The sequence below is a fragment of the Leucoraja erinacea genome, chromosome 6 (assembly GCF_028641065.1).
Source record: "Leucoraja erinacea ecotype New England chromosome 6, Leri_hhj_1, whole genome shotgun sequence".
NCBI classification, from domain to species: Eukaryota; Metazoa; Chordata; class Chondrichthyes; order Rajiformes; family Rajidae; genus Leucoraja; species Leucoraja erinaceus.
The window spans coordinates 59,935,927-59,958,847 of NC_073382.1; the positions used below are offsets into that span (position 1 = coordinate 59,935,927).

The 22,921-nt window shown below is 42.1% G+C and overlaps 1 protein-coding gene across 5 annotated transcripts in view; it reads right to left on the reverse strand.

Annotated features, from left to right (window-relative positions):
• The window catches only part of tenm4 (teneurin transmembrane protein 4), a 531,769-nt gene that overhangs the window by 104,276 nt on the left and 404,572 nt on the right, over nucleotides 1-22,921 (reverse strand). For all 5 annotated transcript variants that reach the window (XM_055637190.1, XM_055637189.1, XM_055637191.1 and 2 more), the window contains one exon: nucleotides 20,556-20,741. In XM_055637190.1, coding sequence (XP_055493165.1) covers nucleotides 20,556-20,741 — 186 coding nt within the window. The remainder of the gene's footprint in view (nucleotides 1-20,555; nucleotides 20,742-22,921) is intronic.

Here is a 22,921-nt window from a genome sequence, read left to right on the forward strand (position 1 = left end):
TTGTTTAGGTGCTTTTTGGCAAACTCCAAGCAGGCTGTCATGTGCCTTTTACTGAGGAGTGGCTTCGTTCTGGCCACTCTCCCATAAAGACCTGATTGGTGGAGTGCTGCAGATATAGTTGTCCTTCCGGAATTTCTCCTATCTCCACAGAGGAACTCTGGCGCTCTGTCAGAGTGATAATCGGGTTCTTCGTCACCTCCCTGACCAAGGCCCTTCTCACCCGATTGCTCCGTTTTATGAAGAGTCCTGGTGCTTTCAAAGTTCTTCCATTTAAGAATGATGGAGGCCTCTGTGCCCTCCGGGACCTGCAATGTTGCAGAAATTATTTTATACCCTTCCCCAGACCTGTGTCTCGACATAATCCTGTCTCGGTGGTCTACGGACAATTTCCTCATCTTCATAACTTGGTTTTTGCTCTGACATGCATTGTCAACTGCAGGATCTTATATAGGCAGGTGTGTGCCTTTCCAAATCATGTACAATCAATTTAATTTACCACTTGTGGACTCCAATCAAGTTGTTGAAACATCTCAAGGATAATCAATGGAAACAGAATGCACCAAAGCTCTATTTTGAGTGTCATAGCAAAGGGTCTGAATACTTATGTAAATGTGATATTTGAGTTATTCCTTTTTAATTACTTTGCAAACATTTCTAAACACCTGTTTTCGTGTTTGTATTATGAGGTATTGTGTGTAGATTGATGATAAAAAAAAAGAATTTAATCCATTTTAGAATAAAACTGTAACGTAACAAAATGTGGAAAAAGTCACCATCTGCATTCTATGGCGCAGAACGTTTTGCTCCCCTACTACCTCACCACCCTTCTTCTGTTTCCTTGTATAGTTTAAAGACAATAGGTGCAGGAGTAGGCCATTCGGCCCTTCAAGCCAACACCGCTATTCAATGTGAACATGGCTGATCATTCACAATCAGTACCCTGTTCCTGCCTTCTCCCCTTATCCTCTTACTGCTATCATCAAGAGCCCTATCTAGCTCATCTATAATTCCCTTCAGAGCTGGGCTTCTATCTGATGATGTAACCCGCTTCAATACACCTTTTAACATATTCCCACTGATCTTCTGGCTCTTGCTTCTCATGTTCATTTGAAAACGCTCCCTCAAAATATCACTCACTCTCCAGCTTATTTTGTTACAATTAAGCATAATAGAACGGGCGCCAGAATTCCAGATAGTTAGTCGGGCCAATTTACGATAACGTTTACTTCATGATCATTAGTCAATAACATACTATATCCTAAGATAGACACAAAATGCTGGAGTAACTCAGCGGGACAGGCAGCATTTCTGGAGAGATGGAATAGGTGACGTTTCGGGTCAGGATACCTTCTTCAGAATGACTATATCCTGTTCTATTAATACAAGTTCCAATAAGTGAATTTCATGTCACCTAATTTTTTACCCTGACCTCTCCTCCATCCACTCTGACACTTAGCAAAGGCCAGAGCATGCATAAAACTGGTTCTGCGGTGTGCCCAGTCCTCTAAATTGAATGCCATGGTGTACACAGAGAATGTCATTCAACACAGAAACAGGCTCTTCAGTCCAACTCATTCACACCGACCAAGATGCCCTATCTAAGCATCCCTTGTGCCCAGGTTTGGCCCATATCCCTCTAAACCTATCCTAACCATGTACATGTCCAATTGACTTTTAAATGCAGTTTATATAACCTGCCTCAACTACCTCCTCTGGCAGCTCTGCCATATACACATCACCTTCGAAATAAAACATTTTCTCCGCATAGTTCCTATTATATCTTGTCCCTCTCACCTTCAACCAATGTCCTCTGTTATTTGTTTTCCCGATCCTGGGTAAAATACTCTGTGCATTCACCTTATCTATTCCCCTTATGATTATATACACCTTGTAAGATCATCCATAGGCCTCTTGTGTTTGAAGGAATAAAATCATAGCCTGCCCAACCTCTCATTGTTCAGCCCCATAAAGTCGTGGTAATATCCTCGTAAATCTTCTTTGCACTCTCTCCAGCTTAATGTAATTTTTCCTATACAGGTACACAACCTTTTATCCGAAATTCCGGAAACCAAAAAGCTCCGAAAATCAGACATTTTCGGTCCTGGAAAAAAGGGAGGGTATATTGCCCGGGAGAGTAGGAATCCCTAAACCTAGTACAGTGAGCGTCCACTGAGGGTCGCCCGGAGAGGTTCCGCGGTCACCTCTCCAGGTGACCCTTGGTGGACGCTCACTGAACTAGGTCTAGGGATTCACAAAAATGCTGGAGAAACTCCGCGGGTGCAGCAGCATCTATGGAGCGAAGGAAATAGGTAACGCTTCGGGCCGAAACCCTTCCTCAGACTGCCCTATCAGTCCCCCCTATCTGTCTGAGGAAGGGTTTCGGCAAAGGGAGGGGAGAGAAGGGAAAAGAGAGAGGAAGGATCTGCCGGACATGCTGTGTGAGTATGTGTGTGTTTGTTTGGCAGAGTCTGAGGGGAGAAGGAGAGAAGGGAGAGAAGAAGGGAGGGAGAGGTCCAGTGGCGGGAACGGATGCCTGGGTCCGGGAGTGAGCTGAGTCCGAGGTTTGTAAACGTTGCTGCAACCCCTGGCCCGGCCCTCCGTGTATTGTTCACCGCGTCTTCCTAGAGAGAGGGGGGAGGGCGGAAGCCGGGGCTGTGTGCGTGAAGCACGGCAACTAGAGGGACGGGAGAGCTGCCCCGGGAGCATGAGGGCACCTCTCCCTTCCCCCTCACACCCCCCTCCCCATCTACCCCTTTCTTCCCCCTCTACCTCTCTACTCTCTCTGGGCCCGCAGCGATCTGCCGGACATGCTGTGTGTGTGTGTGTGTGTGTGTATGTGTTTGTTTGGCGGAGTCTGAGGGGAGAAACGCCGGCACTAAGAGCGAGAGAACGTGCGGACAGAAAGGACAAAAGCAACGATCATAGGTCAGAATAGGTGATCAAAGATCTTTGTAGGTGACATTTCGGGTGAGACCCCTCTTCTGACTGACGGGGGAAAGAGGAGCAAGAGCTATGGACGGTACTAAGGACAAGTGAATGGAAGATATGCCGATATCTCCCGTTTCCCTTTCCCTTGACTATCAGTCTGAAGAAGGGTCTCGACCCGAAATGTCTACCAACGCCGCTCTATGACGTTGCTTTCGTCCGTCTGTCCACGCTTTCGCTCGCTCTTGGTGCCAGCGCTTCTCCCCTCATGGCAGCTATTGAAAAAGTCGACCCAAAATATCACCTATTTCCTCCTATTATCACGTATTCCTCATCAGAGATGCAGCCTGATCCGCTGATTTACTCCAGCCTTTTGTGTCTGTCTTAGGTTTAATCAGCATCTGCAGTATGTGGCGTTTAAAAAGTACAAGGCATGTGCCGTTTAAAAAGGAAGTGATAAAAAACATTTAACAACACCTAAACTGTTCCCCCGCAACGCTGCGAGAGGCATAACTGAAGTCGGGTCAGGGTTACTGAAATGACGGAGGTTACGCTCTGGTGCAGACTACGCGTCAGTTCATTGTATTTCGCAGGAGTGGACCATCTTGCGTGCTATAAGATCTTTGCTCCAATTGATTTGATTACTCTAGCGCGGGGCCCTCTTAGGTGCAGGGCCCAATTGGGAGAAATAGGTCCTATTGGCTAAAGGCCGGCCCTGACCGGGTAACTGCAGGGATCGAGGCGCAAACTCACGACCTTGCGGCCACGAGCCAAGCACTCTACCACTGAGCCACATGTTAAAATCTACGCTAAAAACCTTCCATTCGGAAAACCGAAAAATCCCGAAATCCGAGAAGTGTCTGGTCCCAAGGCTTTCGGATAAAAGGTTGTGCACCTGTAGCAGGATGACCAGAACTGAACACAATGCTCCAAAATGTAGCCTCACCACTGTAACGTCACAACTTCTACACTCAATACCCTGACTGATGAAGGCTAATGTAATAACAACATTTTCTACCACCCTTTCTACCTGTGAAGCCATTTTCATGAACTATGTACCCACATTCTTAAATCCATCTGCTCTACAACACTCATCAGGGCCCTGCCATTCAACGTCTTGCTCTGGTATGACTTCCCAAAATGCAACATGTCACGCTTATCTGCATTAAACTTCATTAGCCATTCCTCAGCCCACTTGCCCAGATGCTCAAGTTCATACTGTCTTTTGATAACCATCTTCTCTGCCTATGATACCACCTATTTTAGTGTCATCTGCAAACTTACTAATCATCAAAGATGGACACAAAATGTTGGAGTAATTCAGCGGGACAGGCAGCATCTCTGGATAGAAGGAATGGGTGATGTTTCGGGACATGTCCCTTCTTCAGACTGAAGAAGTGTCTCGTACCGAAGCGTCACCCATTCCTTCTATCCAGAGATGCTGCCTGTCCCGCTGAATTTCTCCAACATTTTGTGTCAATCTTCGTTGTAAACCAGCATCTGCAGTTCCTTCCTACCCAATGTACCAATCATACCTTGTACATACTCATCCACCGCAAAAAAAAATGGGTTTAAGACCGATCCCCGAGGCACACCATTTGTCAGTCCGAAAAAACACCGTCCACTCCCACCTTTTGCTCCCTTCCGCTAAACCAATTGTGTATCCAGTTAGCCATCTCTCCCTGGACCCAATGTGATCAGAACCTTAGTTTTTAGAGAACACCTCCCCTACTCCCAATTCCTCCGTCTACACCGCATCTGCTCCACGGATGAGGAGTTCCACACCAGGACATCTCAAATGTCCTCATTATTCAGGGAACAGGGGTTCCCCTCCTCCACCATAAATGAGGCTCGCACCAGGGTCTCTTCCATACCCCGCAACACTGCTCTCTCTCCCCATCCCCCCACTCGCAACAAGGGCCGAGTCCCCCTAGTCCTCACCTTTCACCCCACCAGCCGTCACATACAAAAAGTAATCCTCCGTCAGTTTCGCCACCTCCAACGTGACCCCACCACTCGCCACATCTTCCCATCTCCCCCCATATCTGCCTTCCGCAAAGACCGCTCCCTCCATAACTCCCTTGTCAATTCTTCCCTTCCCTCTCGTACCACCCCCTCCCCCAGAACTGAACACAATGCTCACTTTCACCTTGCAACCGCAAGAGATGAAGGCAACACTTTTTCCCTTTTCTACCTCCCCATTTTCATGAACTACTCATTTTAAATCCATCTGCCTACAACACTCAATCATTCCAGGTGCAGACAGAGGTTTACCTGCATTTCTTACCGTACCTGCATCTCATTGCCATCCTCAGCCCTAGATGTCAGCAGATCTCAAGTTGAGACCAAGCGGAGGTTAACGATCGTTTCGCCTAACACCCACCTATTTTAGTGTCCGCAATAACCAAGCTGACCATCCCGGTGGACTCAAAATGTTCAAGTAATTCAGCCACTCCGTCAGCACCTCTGGATAGAAGGAATGGGTGATCCTCCATGGCCACAGCGAGCTTCACCTGAAGAAGTGGAGGAACAGAAGCGTCACCCATTCCGTTTGGGGATGTCTGCCTGTCCCGGGGGCATGAACATCGAATTCTCCCAATTTTGTTAGTCCTTGCTGTCTCCTCCCCCTCCTCAGCCCCCCTGCTGTCTCCTCCCATCCCCCAACTTCGGGGCAGTCCTCCTTTTTCCAATCATACCTTGGGGTTTAAGACCAATCCCCGAGGCACACCACTTGTCAGTCCGAAAAAACACCGTCCACTCCCACCTTTTGCTCCCTTCCACTAAACCAATTGTGTATCCAGTTAGCCATCTCTCCCTGGACCCAATGTGATCAGAACCTTAGTTTTTAGAGAACACCTCAGCATTTCAAGACTTGTTTTAGCTAGAAGATATAAATTCTGCTCTTACTGCAGAATTAGGATAATTGCATCAAGGCTAATGTCTGAAAGTCATTTGTGACATTTATTGCAAATTTTGCACATTTCTGATTGAAATTCATGTGCTGTTCATTCATGAAATTCATGCTCAGGAAACTGGGTCAAAATTGCAGGTTTGTGAAAATTGGTATGCTTATTTGAATAAACGGACAATGTTTCTTTCTCATGTACAATGTATTATTAATGTCGGTTAGAAATTTAAGTTGTGCCTGAGGCAATAGGCTATAATGAATTACTGTTTGTAGGTGCTGTTATAAACAAATGAATTGGTTTGCATGTAGAATATGTAAAGGTTGAGTGTGAAGTTGCCGGTGGGGAAGAGAAAGGTAACAAAATGCATTTAAAAGCAAGATTGATTTAAATCTTCATCACATTCAACTAGGTAATCATGTGGTAATAATTTTATAAAACGATAGTGTGAAAAATGGGCATTTTATAAACACCAACAGCATTTTTCAGTTTTAGACAAGTTGTCCAAATTGGATTCATTTATACTTTCATGTGATGTCATTTGTGCTTTAAATTAATTCAAATGATCTTTAATTTGAGGTTATTAATATTTTATATTAAGATAATGCAAATGTTAATGCGAGACCTTCTGAAAGTAATGATAAGCAAAATTTCAGCCTGCTAAATTCAGTGCAATTGAAGAATGGTTCTATCCTGTGTGTTTGAAATAAGAGTAGATTTAATGAGCTAAGTACAGTTTACAAAGCTGTGAGACAGTCAAGAGTAAAGGGTAAACACCAGTGTATCAGTGCAAAATACCGCAACATGTACTGATTGATGAATTACAGAACATTCAGCCAAGCATCTTTCACTGTATACAACGAGTGACTGATGAAGCCTACTTTGCCATTCAATGATGGCTGATCTATCTTTCCCTCTCAACCCCATTCTCTTGCCTTCGCCACATAACTCCTGCCACCCCACACCCCGTAAGGGGACGTTCTATTAACCCAGTATCAAACTGGAACAACCTATTCAGATTTGCATTCTTTGCAATTTATTATCTAGACTCAAGGTTGCAACAATAATTTAACTGGACAGCAAACAGTTATTTATAAAAGTAACAGCAATAATGAGTTAGATGTGCAGATGTGGATTGACAGGAGTATAAATTAAAGACTGAGGTGATCGTCCTGGTAATCGAGGCCATTGGTCCAGAGGTGTCATAGTCATACAGCATGGACACGCTGGCCCAACTCATCCAAGTTGACCAAGATGCCCATCTAAGGTATTTTCAATTGCATTGTGAGATGTGAGATGACGAGGAAATGGCAGCAGAGTTTATGAGAGGTGAAGTTTAGAGCAAACATCTAGAGCAGATAGTGATTCCATGATCTGGGGCAAGAGGATATTTACATGGGATATGATTGTTGGGCAACGGTTAGTTTTGCTGCCTCGCAGCTCAGTAGGCCTATATTTGATCCTGACATCGGATGTTATTGGCGTAGAATTTGCATATTCTCTCTGTGACCGTGTGAGCTTCATGTGAGTTCTCTGGTTTTCTCCTAAGTCCTAAAGAAGTGTTGGTAGATTAACTCACAGACCACCAGGGGCGCCGGGGAGATGGCTGCCCTGCTGTTCGTTTTTTCATCTTTTTGTTCTTTTTAGCATCTGTTAAAAGTTTGTTTTAATGTACTTCAGTTTGTTTTATGTGGGGGGGGGGGGAAATCGTGGGAAACTCTTTTTCAGGTTCTTACCTTCCCGGAGATGTGATCAATGTTCGGATCACATTCTCCAGGCTCTGCTGCCTACCATCGCTGGAGCTGGAGGCCTCCTCAGACTGTCGTGAGCCCCACAGCGGGGCGTGGACTTAACATCGGAGTGGATCCCTTGCCTGGGATCGCTCCCACCACGGCCTGCGGACTTACCATCAAGGGCTCGCAGTGTCGGTTGAGGCTGAGTCGGGAGCTCCAACGCCGCAGAAGGTTCGACTAGCCCCGACATGAGGTTTGATCGCCCGGCGCGGGGGAGCTGACATCCCCCCGATGCAGGAGCTGATGCCTCGACGCGGAGGGCCCAAACGCCACCGGCTACGGGAGTCAAGATCGTCCCGTCAACGGGGGCTCGAGGCCCCCGACCGAGGAAGACAAAAACGAAGGACTTGAACTTTATTTCGCCTTCCATCACAGTGAGGAATGTGTAGGAGTCACTGTGGTGGATGTTTATGTTAAAATGTGTTTTTGAGTCTGTTGCTTTTAATTGTGTGACTGACCGGGCAGTGAAATTCCTCGTATGTTGCAAAACATACTTGGTGAATAAAATCTGATTCTGATTCTAATTAATTGGTTATTATACATTACTCCATTGTGTATATTAATGGCAAAGCAAATTAAAAGGAGAGTTGCTACAAATGTGTGAAAACAAATAATTAGCAGTGGGTAGAGAAAAGGAAGGAGAGGGGCATAGGGAGTAACGGGCTTTGCGCTGCTGGGAGGAATGGCAGCTTTCTATATTGCGATACAGCAGTCATGTGAGATACAACATATAGTCCTTTGTTGGCTATGATTTAAAACAGTGGTTCTTCTTTTTGGTACCAGTACACGCATAGGCGAACAAAATACTGTATGTGGTATTTACTTTTGTTAGGTTCCTAAACATGGGCTCAACAAATTGATATGTTATTTGTGTCCCCTTCATGACCCCTGGCAAAGCCCCAAACGCCCCCCAGGTTAAGAACCACTGGTTTAGAACATAGAACATGAGGTCATAGTAGAATAGAACTGTATAAAACATTAGTTGGACCACGGTAACTTCACACAGTTCCGATCATCACATCCCAAGATTGATGTGATTGCATGTAGTGGAAATTTATAGGAACATTGCCAAGAGTGGAAGAATGTTAGTTTTGATTAGAAATTGGATCGGGGGAAGTTGTTTTCTTTGGAACTGAGAAAGCTGACGGGAGGTTTAACTGTAAGATATTAATTTATTAATGTTTGTCGGGAGGATTTTTTCTTTACAAGGAGGTTGATGTGAGGGCACATATATTTCAGAAAGCTTACTCGAAAATTTGGAGAAAATATTTATACACCCAGTGGTGCAAGGGTTCTGGAGCACATGACCTAAATATTTAAAGCTCCATGGAGAAAATTATGATCCCGTTTCAAAAAATGACTGTGACCACCAGTGAAGATGAAGTAATTGATGAAGAACGTGAAGACAGCACCAATGAAGAAACACATCAGGTCAGACAACATTTTTGGAGAAAAGGAATACGTGATGCTTTGGGTCGGGATCCCTCTCCAGCCTGAAGAAGGGTCTTGACTCGAAACGTCACCTATTCCACTTTTGCAGAAAAGTTCCCTGGCCTGCTGAGTTACTCCAGCATTTTGTGTCTATCTTCGATGTAAACCAGCATCTGCAGTACCTTCCTACACGAGGAAGAAACACCACTATTTTATTTTAAGCCACCAGTTCAGAGACTGGCTCAGTGCACATGAGGTGCTGGGATTGAAGGTAGATCTGCATGCAGTCAGGCACTGGGCACCATGGTGCACAAGGAAAGGACCATCCCAAAGGGCGAGGGTGTGTATTAGTTCAGCTCTGAAATTTCTTTTACGGATTAAGCTGCAGAATCCCAGAGTATTATAAAGGACATTTCCCACCCCGGACACTCCCTGTTTGAACTGTTGCCGTCAGGCAGACGGTACAGATCTACAAGGACAAGGACAAACAGACTTAAAAACAGTTTTTACCCCACTGCTATAAAACACTAAATGTAGCCGCCAAGGAACGCAGGGGCGATACATACTAAGGGACTGTGGTACACTGTGAAATCGACAGAAGGATGGAGGTGTTTATGCGTGCTATTTTCATGATATTTATTTTAGTTGTTTATCTTTTAATATTTTATCTTGTATGTATCGTTAGCTTTTAGAAATGTTTGAATGGTGCACTGACTGGCTGACATTTTTTAATTTTGTTGTACATGGTTCATGTTACAATGACAATAAAGAAACTATTCTCTTCTTCTAGTCTAGTCTATTCTATTCTATTCTATAGAAAACAACTGATTGTTTTTTGTGTAAGAAGGAAGTGCAGATGCTGATTTACACAAAATGCTGGAGTAACTCAGTGGGATGGGCAGCATCTCTGTCAAGAAGGAATGGGTGACGTTTCCGGTTGAGACCCTTCTTCAGATTGTTTTTTGTTGTCCTGAGAGGTCTGGCAGAAAGATTGTGCCCAGAGCCAATGAGCTCCAGCAGCAAGCCGATATGACTGTTGTGCAAAACATGGTGCTCAATCCCTCCCCATGTAACAGTAGGCCACCCCTATAACCATACCGGTAAAATGTACCGTTCAATGGACAATGCTGCAGAAACAGCTTTGTGCAATAGGTGGTGCCCTGGTAGAGTTGTTGCCTTACAGCGCCAGAGACCCGGGTTCAATCCTCTCTATGGCTGCTGTCTGTACAGAGTTTGTACGTTCTCTCTGTGACCGTGTGGGTTTCCCCCGGATGCTGCAGTTTCAGCGGCGTACAGGTTTGCAGGTTAATTGGCTTCGGTAAAAAGATAAAAAATTCCCAAGTGTGTAGATAAGTGCGAGTGTGCAGAGATCACTGGTCCGCATGGTCTCAGTGGGCCAACGAGCCTGTTTCCACGTTGTATCTCTAAACTAACTAAATTAAACTAATAAAGAAAAGACTGGAGGAACTCTGTGGGTTAGGCAGCATCTATGGAGGGAATGGTCAGACGCCGTTTCAGATCGGAACCTTCCTTCACACCCAAAACATCGTCTGTCCATTCCCTCCCCTGGTGTTGCTTGACCCACTGACTTCCCCCAGCCTTTTGTGTTTTCACCCAAGATCCCAGCATCTGGTTCTTGTGCCTCCAGCTTCATGCAATATCTGCGCAAAGGAGAACAATCGCCGACTGCTGCTCTGAAAACTTAGCTTACTGGTTTTGTGACTTGAGATAGCACGACATTGCATAAACCTGACAGATTGTGTAAGAAGGAACCTAGGCATCTGCTGGTTTAAACTGTAGACACAAAAAGCTGGAGTAACTCAGCAGGTCAGACAGCATCTCTGGAAAAAAGGTATAGGGACGTTTCGGGTTGAGACTCTTCAAACAGATTAGTAGGATAGCTAAGGCATGGTCATTGGTGGTGTGGTTGTTGTCATCAGGTCAAAAGTAATAGGACGAGAATTAGGCCATTTGGCCTATCAAGTCAATTCCTCCGTTCAATCGTGGCTGATCTATCTATCCCTCCTAACCCCATTCTCCTGCCTTCTCCCCAATCATGGCTGATCTATCTCTCCATCCTAACCCCATTCTCCTGCCTTCTCCCCATAACCCGTCACACCCGTACTAATCATGGTCATAAATCCATGTGATAGGAGTAGAATAAGACCATTTGGCCCATTAAGTCTACTCTGCCATTCTATCATGGCTGATCTATCTCTTCCCCCTAACCCCATTCTCCTGCCTTCTCTGCCTTAAAAATATCCACTGACTTGGCCTCTACAGCCTTCTATGGCAAAGAATTCCACAGATTCACCACCATCTGACTAAATAAATTTCTCCTCATCTCCTTCCGAAAAGAACGTACTTTAATTCTGAGGCAATGACCTCTGGTCCTAGACTCTCCCATTAGTGGAAACATCCTCTCCACATCCACTTTATCCAAGCCTTTCATTATTCTGTATGTTTCAATGATGTCTCCTTCATTCTTCTAAACTCCAACGAGTACAGGCACAGTGTCGACAAACGCTCATCATATGTTAACCTACTCAATCCTGGAATCATTCTTGTAAACCTCCTCTGGACTCTCTCCAGAGCTAGCACATACTTCCTCAGATATGGTGCCCAAAACTGCTCAAAATATTCCAAATGCGGCCTTACCAGCGCTTTATAGAGCTTCAGCATTACATCCCTGTTTTTGTACACAAGCCCTCTTGAAATAAATGCTAGCATTGAGTTTGCTTTCTTTAAAGAATCAACCTAGCTCTGCTTTAAAATATATATATATTGGCCTCCACGGCCCTCTGTGGCAAAGAATTCCACAGATTCACCACCCATTGACTAAATAAATCCCTTCTCATTTCCTTGCTAAAGGAACGTTATTTAATTGTGAGGATATGACATCTAGTCCTAGACTCTCACACTAGTGGAAACATCCTCCCCACATCCACTCTATCCAAGTCTTTCATTATTCGGTACGTTTCAATAAGGAGAATGAGGAATACGTTTCATTCTTCTAAACTCCAGCGAGTACAGGCCCAGTGCTGTCAAACGCTCATCATAAGTTAACCCAATCATTCCCCTACAGTCTTGTAAACTTCCTCTGGACTCTCTCCAGGGACTTGGTCCAGTGCTGCTCAAGGTCAGCTTCCAAGACCAACTGCAGTCTCTCACATGAAAGTTCAACAGACCTCCACCAGCCAAGCCATACCTTCTAGCTAAAAACATGCAGGCCATGAGGAGAGGCAAAGGTACATAATAATGTGCATGACTGATTGGGTTAATCTTGATTATTTTTTCAAATTATTTGCTTGCTGATTGAGTGGTTATGAAATTAGAATTTAATTTCCATTCTTGTTGCTACTTCTTGTATTATCCAACAGCAAGATTAGGGATGGAGAAATGTAAACAGAGGGACAGCTGATGGATTGCCTATGAATCATCTAAGCCAGATAGGAACATTTATGTTGGAGCCTTCCTTCTTTTTCCTCATTCCCCTTCTTCATGTTGTCCGGCTTGGTGCCTCACCTCAGAAGTGGTGCTATATCTTCAAAGTGGCCAGATTGTGTAGCTTGTAGCACATTGGCACACATCTCGATATCCACTTGGCTGACTAAATCAGGGTGACCCGTACCTTCGATCTTCCAGCATCTGCAGTTCCTTCTTGAACACTTCCCTCTGGTCATAATGGCAGTGAAAAATTGCCCAAGGCCACTGATGGCTAGTTACTCTGCTCGAGGTGGCATGGCACCCATTGTAGACCTGCTGTGCACTTGTACATAGCTTACGAATTTGGTCAGGGATCCATGTCATGATGAATAACCCTTGTTCACCAGCAGCCAGCCTTTGGCTTGCTGTGACGGGAGGAATACAGATACACATCTAACAGAATGAACATTTCTTTGTGTAGCCATAAGCAGATTTCAGCATGATGCTGCATTTCTATTCTATTTGGAGCATTGTAATCGTCCATGTCCCTGTAACAGCTGATGCATTAATGGATGTCTTGTAACACATATTCATTGTTGAAATGGATTCATGTTTTGGAGTCAAATTTTGCATTAGAATTATGGAACCACACGAAAACAGGCTCTTCGTCCCAACTTGCTCATGCTGACCAAGATGTCCCATCTACGCTCCTCCCACCTGTCTGCATTTGGCCCATATCCCTCTAAACCTTTCCTAAATATGTACATGGATATCCATACATTAGTACTTAAAATGCTGGTTGTCTTGTTGCAATTCATGTCACTCGCTGATTGAAAATTAGTTTAATTTAATTTAGTTTAGTTTAGATTAGAGATTGAAAGAACTGTATCTGATAGCTGATCACAGCAGCAATTTTGTAAATGATTGTGGTATATCAGATTCATCTGTTGTCAGATTAGATAAATGTTTCTGGCTTCATTAAAGGTGGACAAAAGTGCTGGAGAAACTCAGCGGGTGGGGCAGTATCCATGGAGCGAAGGAATAGGTGAGGTTTCGGGTCGAGACCCTTCTTCAGACTGATGTTGGAGTGGGGGGGGGGGCAGGGGGGGGGAAGAAGAAAAGAAGAGGAGGAGACAGTGGGCTGTGGGGGAGATGCGAAGGGGAGGGAAAGGAGGGAGAAAGCAAGGACTACCTGAAATTAGAGAAGTCAATGTTCATACCGCTGGGGTGTAAACTACTCAAGCGAAATATGAGGTGCTGCTCCTCCAATTTGCGGTGGGACTCATTCTGGCCATGGAGGAGGTCCAGGACAGAAAGGTCGGACTCAGAATGGGAGGGGGAGTTGAAGTGCTGCGCCACCGGGAGATCAGGTTGGTTAATGCAGACTGTGCGGAGGTGTTGGGCGAAACGATCGCCAAGCCTGCGCTTGGTCTCACCGTTCATTAAAATGAGCGGATGGAATTCTGCATCAGAAACACAAATCTGGAAGGCACCTTTATTTTTCAGGATCTGCTCATGTTAAGCAGAAGATAAGTCTGAACCAAATGGATTGGTCTATTATTTCTCTGACTTTTAATTGTCAGATTTGCACAATAATGTTGAATAATATCTGAAAACATCTCCATACAGTGGAAACCTTTAGCTTCTGAGGGAAATAATAGGTGAAACCACAACAGCATGTGCTGTGGAATCCAGAGTCTGAAGAAGGGTCCCCACCCAAAACTTCACCTAGCCATGTTTTCCAGAGATGCTGCCTAGCCCGCTGAATTACTCCAGCATTCATTGTCCATGAGCATGAGCTGTGTCTCTGCTCAACCATATAACCATATAACAATTACAGCACGGAAACAGGCCATCTCGGCCCTACAAGTCCGTGCCGAACAAATTTTTTTCCCCTTAGTCCCACCTGCCTGCACTCGTACCATATCCCTCCATTCCCTTCTCATCCATATGCCTATTCAATTTATTTTTAAATTATACCAATGAACCTGCCTCCACCACTTCCACTGGGAGCTCATTCCACACCGCCACCACTCTCTGCGTAAAGAAGTTCCCCCTCATATTACCCCTAAACTTCTGTCCCTTAATTCTGAAGTCATGTCCTCTTGTTTGAATCTTCCCTATTCTCAAAGGGAAAAGCTTGTCCACATCAACTCTGTCTATCCCTCTCATCATTTTAAAGACCTCTATCAGGTCCCCCCTTAACCTTCTGCGTTCCAGAGAATAAAGACCTAACTTATTCAACCTATCTCTGTAACTTAGTTGTTGAAACCCAGGCAACATTCTAGTAAATCTCCGCTGTACTCTCTCTATTTTGTTGACATCCTTCCTATAATTGGGCGACCAAAATTGTACACCATACTCCCGATTTGGTCTCACCAATGCCTTGTACAATTTTAACATTACATCCCAGCTTCTATACTCAATGCTCTGATTTATAAAGGCTAGCATACCAAAAGCTTTCTTTACCACCCTATCTATACGAGATTCCACCTTCAAGGAACTATGCACGGTTATACCCAGATCCCTCTGTTCAACTGTATTCTTCAATTCCCTACCATTTACCATGTACGTCCTATTTTGATTTGTCCTGCCAAGGTGTAGCACCTCAATTACTTCAACAAATCTTTCCTTACTCCTTCTTCCCCGAGGACTCATGTTCTTGGGTCAATTCAGGTTTGTCAGAAGAGAGCTCAGCTCACATGGTCTGGATTATTTGTAAATAATTCAGTAATAGTATACTCCCCATGTTGGCTCTTAAGTGAAGCAGCAATGAGACCACAATGTTTTTTCCCCCATTCAATTTACAAGAGTTCTGGTTGCAACCCTTGACAAAAAGTTTAAATGGAAGTAATGCATTTTGGGTTTTGGTATTAGACGTCTATTTCAATTACATTTGCAGTTCTCAGGTATATTATTAATAGAAATATTATGATTGTTCTGAAGTTCAGCAATCTAATTTGCAGTAACTGACTCTCTGCTTACATATAACCCCAAATCAGTCAAAATAGAACTAAATAGACTACTTCGCACTGGTGCATTTTAAAACAATCTATAAAAAATTAACAGAAGGCATAGGAATGAAAACCGTACCTTTCACTACCTTATCCAGATAATGAGCTTGAGAGAGAAAACAGACAAGATATTCAGGAGAGATTGAAAGAAGAAGATTTCCTCTAGCTAAGAGACATTGGAGGTCAATCAATTATTACAACACTAAACTAAAAGAAAGTAGGATATAAGCATTAGCAAGTACAACGTCAAGAGCAACAATGCCATTCATAGCACAAAAAAGGATCATGCAATTTTTCTCCGTTGTTATGGCTTTCATTCTAATTTTATTAACATCATACCAAGTATTTCCACTGCACGTTAAGAAACACTTGAAAATGATTGCGGTAAGGAACATCCAGATTACACAGATAACTCAGTTTATAGCACTCCTTCAAATTTGGATGTATCCTCAAAGTTAATCTCACCAATCTAGCAACCGTGTATTCAATTACTAAGATCCTAAGGACTGGATTCATTGCCTAAACTTCAACTCTCGACTGCTTCTTGCTCCATAAAACCTTCCTCTTTGACTAAACCTTTCATCATTCGACAGGCATCACCTTGAGTGGCCAGGTGTCACATTTTGTGTGAAGATAGTGCCATAAATTGCTTTGGGATGGTTTGCTGTCCTAAAGATGTTTTTAGTTTCATTTATAATTCAGAAATTGGGATATCTGGTGCATATCAACAATATTTAAGCTCCACGCAGCTTTTCACAAGGTGTTAAATAATAAAATTATAAACGATTCCTTTTGGGTCTCAATCCACCATTTTTATAAGATGAAAATGATTCCATCTTTTTTAAACTACCAAGCATAGAAGCTGATGGACCAAACATCAGTTTTTCATGGATTATGGCTGCTGGGTGTCATTACTCACATTTGATAGCCGCAAGGTCTGGAAATATTTAAAGATAATGATGACCTAGAAGCTGATTTGCTGGGGTTTTAAGATTTAGTGAAAGCTTTATATGGGCAGAAGCAATGAATTCAGGAATAGTTGTAATTTTTTTGTTCAGTGGATGTGGAATGTTTTGCACATGGTAAAAATTAACATTTTGTTAGGATATTCAATTAGCAAAATGTTAAATACAGAAGGTACCAATTCATTTAAGTGAAGAAAAATAAATTCACAATCAGGAGAATTGATATTTGACACATGGATATCATTTCTCAAACACTGATTCGCTCCATCTGTGCGTGAAATTATTATTCTGAATGCCTACACAATGATACAGAACAGGCATAATCAAAGAGGTTCTAAGAAAACTGCATTTACCAAGCAGATTGGAATATAAAGGATCGGTGGTTATATTTCAGGTATACAGAGGTTTGGTCTGAGTGCATGTAGAATACCACCATTCAATAAGAGAAAGGGTGTATTGATATCTGAGAGGGATAAGAATAGGTTTGCTAAAATTATTCCAATTGTTACAAGTTTAGCTTAGTTTAGAGATACAGCATGGAAACAGGCCCTTTGGCCCATCAAGTCACGCTGACCTTCGATCACCCACCCGATCACCCATTTACACTAGTTCTATGTTATCCCACTTTTGCATTCCACACACTGGGGGCAATTTACAGAAGCCAATTAACCTACAACCCTGCATGACTTTAGGGTGCGGGAGGCAACCCCAGCACCGGGAGAAAATCCACGGGGTCATAGGGAGAACCTACATACTCCACACAGGCAGCACCTTTATGTTCGGATCAAACCCAGGCCTCTGCCGCTGTGAGGCAGCAGCTCTACCACTGCACCACTGTGCCGACCTTCAAAGTTATTATTGAACAGAAGGTAAGTAAATGTAAATTATATTCGCTTAAATTCTGATGGTTTATGGTTATCTAATCGAGTATTTGTCAAAGTGGGGGCACAGCATTCGGGTGGATTGTTTAATATTAATGAAATTAGTTGCAATCTCTGCTTCTAAAATAAAATGACTGTCTGCAGCCAACTATCATTGGGTCACCTATTTGGTCAAAGAGGGGAATCTGAAAAAAAGTTTTAAAAACCACTGATCTAATCTATTCACTAAACCGATAATGGGATTTTATTTCACAGAGTAATTACTTCCTCCAGCGGGGAGTCCACAACAAAGGGACAAAACCTGAAAGTTAAAGTTAGGCCATTCAGGTGTGAAATCCTACAAACAGTTCATAAAAAATCCAGAAATCTAGCACCCAGAATGTTATATCTGGGGCCTATTGACATTTTTGAGATGGATTTAAAGCTTTTTTAAATGAGGTTATGTTATATTGAAGAATATTTAGTACAGATAAATATATGGGATTACGATACTGATTATCTATGATATAATTCAATGCTGGGTTATTTTGAAAGATGAATGGTTAGCTACTAACCCACCATCTCTCCAATGTCATTAAAAATTGAGAAGAGGAAGAGAACATGCCAAGACAACAAAAAGATCAGCTACGTGCACAACAAAAATAATCATATAGATAATAATTGTTATGAGTCAAGCTTCATAAGCAATATCATTATTGTTCCCTCAGTTTCAGAATTATCACTCACTCAATGCATTTAGTTATCAACGAAGATGTACCTTAAATGAAACAGAAGCACATTTTCTTTGTACACATTAAAATTAAAGCTTGACCATCTAGGTGTGAAATCCTACAAACTTCATAAAAATCCGGAAATGCTTGAGTATTTAACAATCCAGCCCATAGTATAATTTGGGACAGTCTTGTTCATTAAAAGTATATTTATATTTGGATTCACTAATGTTTTATTGCCCTGTATTCCTCTATGCGGTGAACAGTTTAGCAACGGGTTGCATTGAATGGCAAGGCCAAGTTGGAAAGCCACTCACATTGTTCTTAATAAAAAAGTTTTTGGATTAAAAAATCATAAATTCTCATGTTATGTCTAGTTACACAAAACCATCATTTTATGCTAATTTAGAAGAGAGAAATGTCAATGACTTAGAAACAAGACATGTTTTTACCCATTTGCAAAGTAAGTCACATATTGTTGCAGACAGAACCAGAGTAAAATAAAGTTACAGCCATGCAAAGGAAAGGAAGCAAGACTGTCTGCCAGTTGAAGGGTGACCAATATATAGCTTGCTGCATATTCCCTGCATCTCCATTTGTCTATCCAAAAACCGCAATATAGTCGCTGTCCTTTTTATCATTCAATCAATGTCTTCCATCCAATCATAGACTCTTTTTAGTTCTTCCTCACCTCTTTATTCTGCTATATCTGCAGTGACAAGTTACAGCCCTGACGAGTTATTGACCTATTAGGTGTAGGAAATTTACACCGAAGATAGACACAAAATGTTGGAGTAACTCAGCTGGACAGGCAGCATCTCTGGAGAGAGGGAATTGGTGACGTTTCAGGTCTGAAGAAGGATCTCGACCCGAAACCTCCCAGTGATGCTGCCTGTCCCATTGAGTTACTCCAGCATTCTGTGTCTCTTGACCTATAATGTTAACTCTATTTTAACCGTACAGCATTTTATGCATTTTGTGTTCTAATTTCAATCTTGTCATCTTCCTGGGTCACTATAGCAATATGTCAAAGGAAATCTTGAACCCTTAGAACATATACGGAGTAGCATTTGGAAAGTGGTGCTCTGTATAAGGTAGAATGAATCGATGTTTGATAAACCTGCAAGATGCAAATAAACCTAACAAAATTATGGTATTAAGTGTTTTAGTTTGGCCAAAGATTTTTAAGATAAGATCTTCGCATACCAATTAATTAAGATGGATGTTTGGTCTACACGACCTGGAAACTCATCAGTGAATGTAATACACTCTAGTCCATCTTCGTGAACGGGGTCGGGGGTTGTGATTTAGAGCAGGAGCATCTAAATTCACTTCACCAGCAATTGTCCAAAGGGCATTGCACAATGAATTATCTCATTAAGTTTGCGACAGATATGGAAAGTAAATAGAGGTAATCAGAAGAAGGGTTCCGACCTGAAACATCATCTGTCCATTTCCCTCCACAGATGCTGCCTGACCCACTGACTATCTCTAGTGATTTAAAAAAATAAAAACAATAATTTGATTGAGAGTGATTGAGAATGATTTGGATTGATTTTCCAGAGTGGCATGACTGGGCCCAGAGTTCCTCACAGATATAATTTGTTTCATATGAGTAGTCTCGGAAACAAAAACAGCCATGTGTCTGAATTGCTAGATCAATGTTTCTATATCACCCGCCACAAATGTATCTACCTGAGGTGCTGCCTCAAGAAGACGGTATCCATCATCAAGGAACCGCTCCATTTGGGTTGTGCCCTCATCTCACTGCTACCATCAAGAAGGACATTCACAAGCCCACACCACCAGGTTCAGCAATAGCTCTTCCCTGCAACTATCAGGTTCTGGAACCAACCTGCACAATCCTAATCCTACTTTGGCAACGGAACCATATAGTCCATCCCTTGCACTATCGCAACTTGTTTTTTTATCCTAATTGTGTTTTGCACGCATTTATTTTCCTTTTGAACAGTTTTCTTTCTTTCAGACATTTTATGTGCAATTCATGCATAGTTTGTATGTAATTTGAATTTATGTCTTTGTCTGAGTCTAGTGGTGCTGCTGAAGGTGAAATTTTAATTCTATCTGAGCCTCACTGTACTTGTGCATTTGACAATAAACTCGACGATCATATCCCCCAGATTTGAATATGTTTTGACTGCATGGAAAAAAGATCAATGTGGCATTTAAGCTGGACTGATACTGACCTTTTGGTAAACTTGTTTCAAAATCAGCCCTAGAAATTAAAATATCAATAAAATTGATCCCATCATAGTTTTTGAATGATTGTTGATCCAAAATTTGATTATTTAAAAGAAAGAAATGGAAAATATCTGCTTTTATATTCATTTTAGTGTGCTTCATAGTGTCCTCCCTTCTGGCCACAAATGGACAGTCATTCGCAAATAAAAATTCACCACAAATGTTTAAAATTCCATTAAGCTAACTGCTCATGCCAAACTAAGGAACATGAATAGATTAAACGTGCTTTTCTCAAGTCCTACCAATAGTGCAGTGCTCTCCATTCCACCCAGGGCTGCATTCACACTTGCCATTCTTACAAGTCCCATGCTCATTGCAGCGTGGGTGACAAGCTCGCTGATCACAGGCACTGCCCATCCATCCTTCGTCACAGCGACAGGTGCCTCCAATGCAGATCCCATGGCTGCTACAGTCTACTGCACAAATCTCTGTGGGAGACACAGGAAAATGCCAGTATTATTACCAAAGATCTAGCAGTTTGGTGACCTGGTCATGCAAGAATAAAGGGATTTTGTTTTCCCCGCATCCTTGGCAGTTCATTCCTTTCAACAAAAAAGGTTTTGATAAGAAGATTACAATAAAATAGGGATTACAGAGGGCATCTATAAACGGTCCACCTACTTTGCTTATAAGCTCATGCTAACTAATGTTCAACACCATTCTTTGGTGATAAAATTTGGTGGTTGATACAGACAGCAGGAAATGTATGAAATTTCACATTTAATTAAAAATAAGTCAAACTTGCAACAGATAGGAAGCAAGTTAGCAACTACATAAATGCATGAAAAATAATTGTATTAGACACTGCGGTACTCAACAATTAAAATCTATCAACAGACAACGTAAATAATTGATATATTGCACCAAATGTTCTTAAAATGTAGCTTTTTAATCAGAGTTTCGGAGATCAAAATGCTGAAAATTTCTTCCCTTTAAGAATCAAACTTTTCAACGTTTATACACGTTTAAAATGTAGCTCCAGCAAAGGTGGCCTTTCTTAGAATTAGTTACATTTGACTTATTTTTAATCAAAATGTAATGGGCTGAAATCACATCGTACAATGTTAGACTTTCCATTAAGTATTGAAGCATTGGCCTGTTAAATCAGTTTATTAAGGGTACAAGCAAAGGAATTTTGTGACAATTTATTGTCTATTTTAACACAGGTAGAGTTAGTCTGCTGAATTGAAGTTATGTGATTCAAATAAGTAATTGCTTTTTTTGTGGACAAAAAGAGGCCAGTACATATATAACAGTTCACGTTATGATATTGGCTGCTATAGATCAATCTAATTGTTTTCTTTTTCGGGGAGCTAGTGTGCCTAGCGCCTGGCATCATGAAAAAAAAACGATCTTTTAGATTGACATTATGCTAGAAGGTGAGCCTATTGGTAGACAAACACAAAACATAGTTCAACAAATCCGTGTAGGAAAGAACTGGAATAAATCGAAGGTAGACACAAAATGCTGGAGTAACTCAGCGGGACAGGCAGCATCTCTGGGGAGAAGGAATGGGTGACATTTCAGGTCGAGACCCTTCAGACTGGTCTTCAACTAATCCTCTCAGCTGTAAGTTGCATCTTCAACATGCATATTTAAAACTAAAAATATTGCTCAATGCTCTGTGAAAGTACAATGTGCAACCTGCACCAATTGTGGTATCCATCCAGAACTGAAAGCTTTTCAGATTTAAACAGATCATTCTTAAATGATCAAAATTTAATTACAGAGCGTTGTGGTTTTATGCTTCATTTACATCTGCACATGTGTTTTTGATTACAAACATTTCCATTATGATTCAGATGAAGGAAGTTTGATTAATTACTTCTACTGCTTGAATGCAATGATTTGAATTATGTATCTGTTGCAATTTGTTATATCAATCTGATCAAGTCTCCACAAATGATTTCGCATCCAAACTTCTGGCTGATATGAATTAAGCCAATTAAAAGTCATACAGCGTGGAAACAGGCCCTTCGGCCCAACTTCCCCTCGCCTACCAATGTGGCCCGCTACACTAGTCCCATCTGCCCACATCCCTCAAACCTGTCCTATTTATGTACCTGCCCAAATGTCTCTTAAACACTGCAATAGTGCAATTAAATAAATAAATAAACACAGTACTAATAAAGCCTTGCCCTTTAGAATTGGCAGGTAATAATTAAAGAGCCAATAAAAAAACCTTTCAAGAAGAAATGCTGGGAAACAGAATAGTGAAGAAAAACTTGGGAGACACAAATCATAGTTTGAATATTTCTGGCATCAAATTTGTGGATAGTTGTAAAGGTCTTATATCAGCTTTGCCAAGATGGTTTCTAAAGTACTGAAGTACAATCTCAGCAGATATATTCACAGACGCTGGATGCTTGCACCTCCTTGAGAGAAATCTACTCTGAGCGTTTGAAATCTAAAGTGTTAGTGATGAGTTAATAAATTAGTTGTGAAAATTTCCTGACCAGCGATGATGGCCCAGCAAATGGCATGGGTTTTAAAACGATCCCCTGCATTTTTCCAGAGACAAGTAAGAAACACAGGAAGCATATCAGAGTGACCACCTTAAATGGCAAACATTTGGAACGTAGCCGAACATATCTTACAAAAGTTTTAA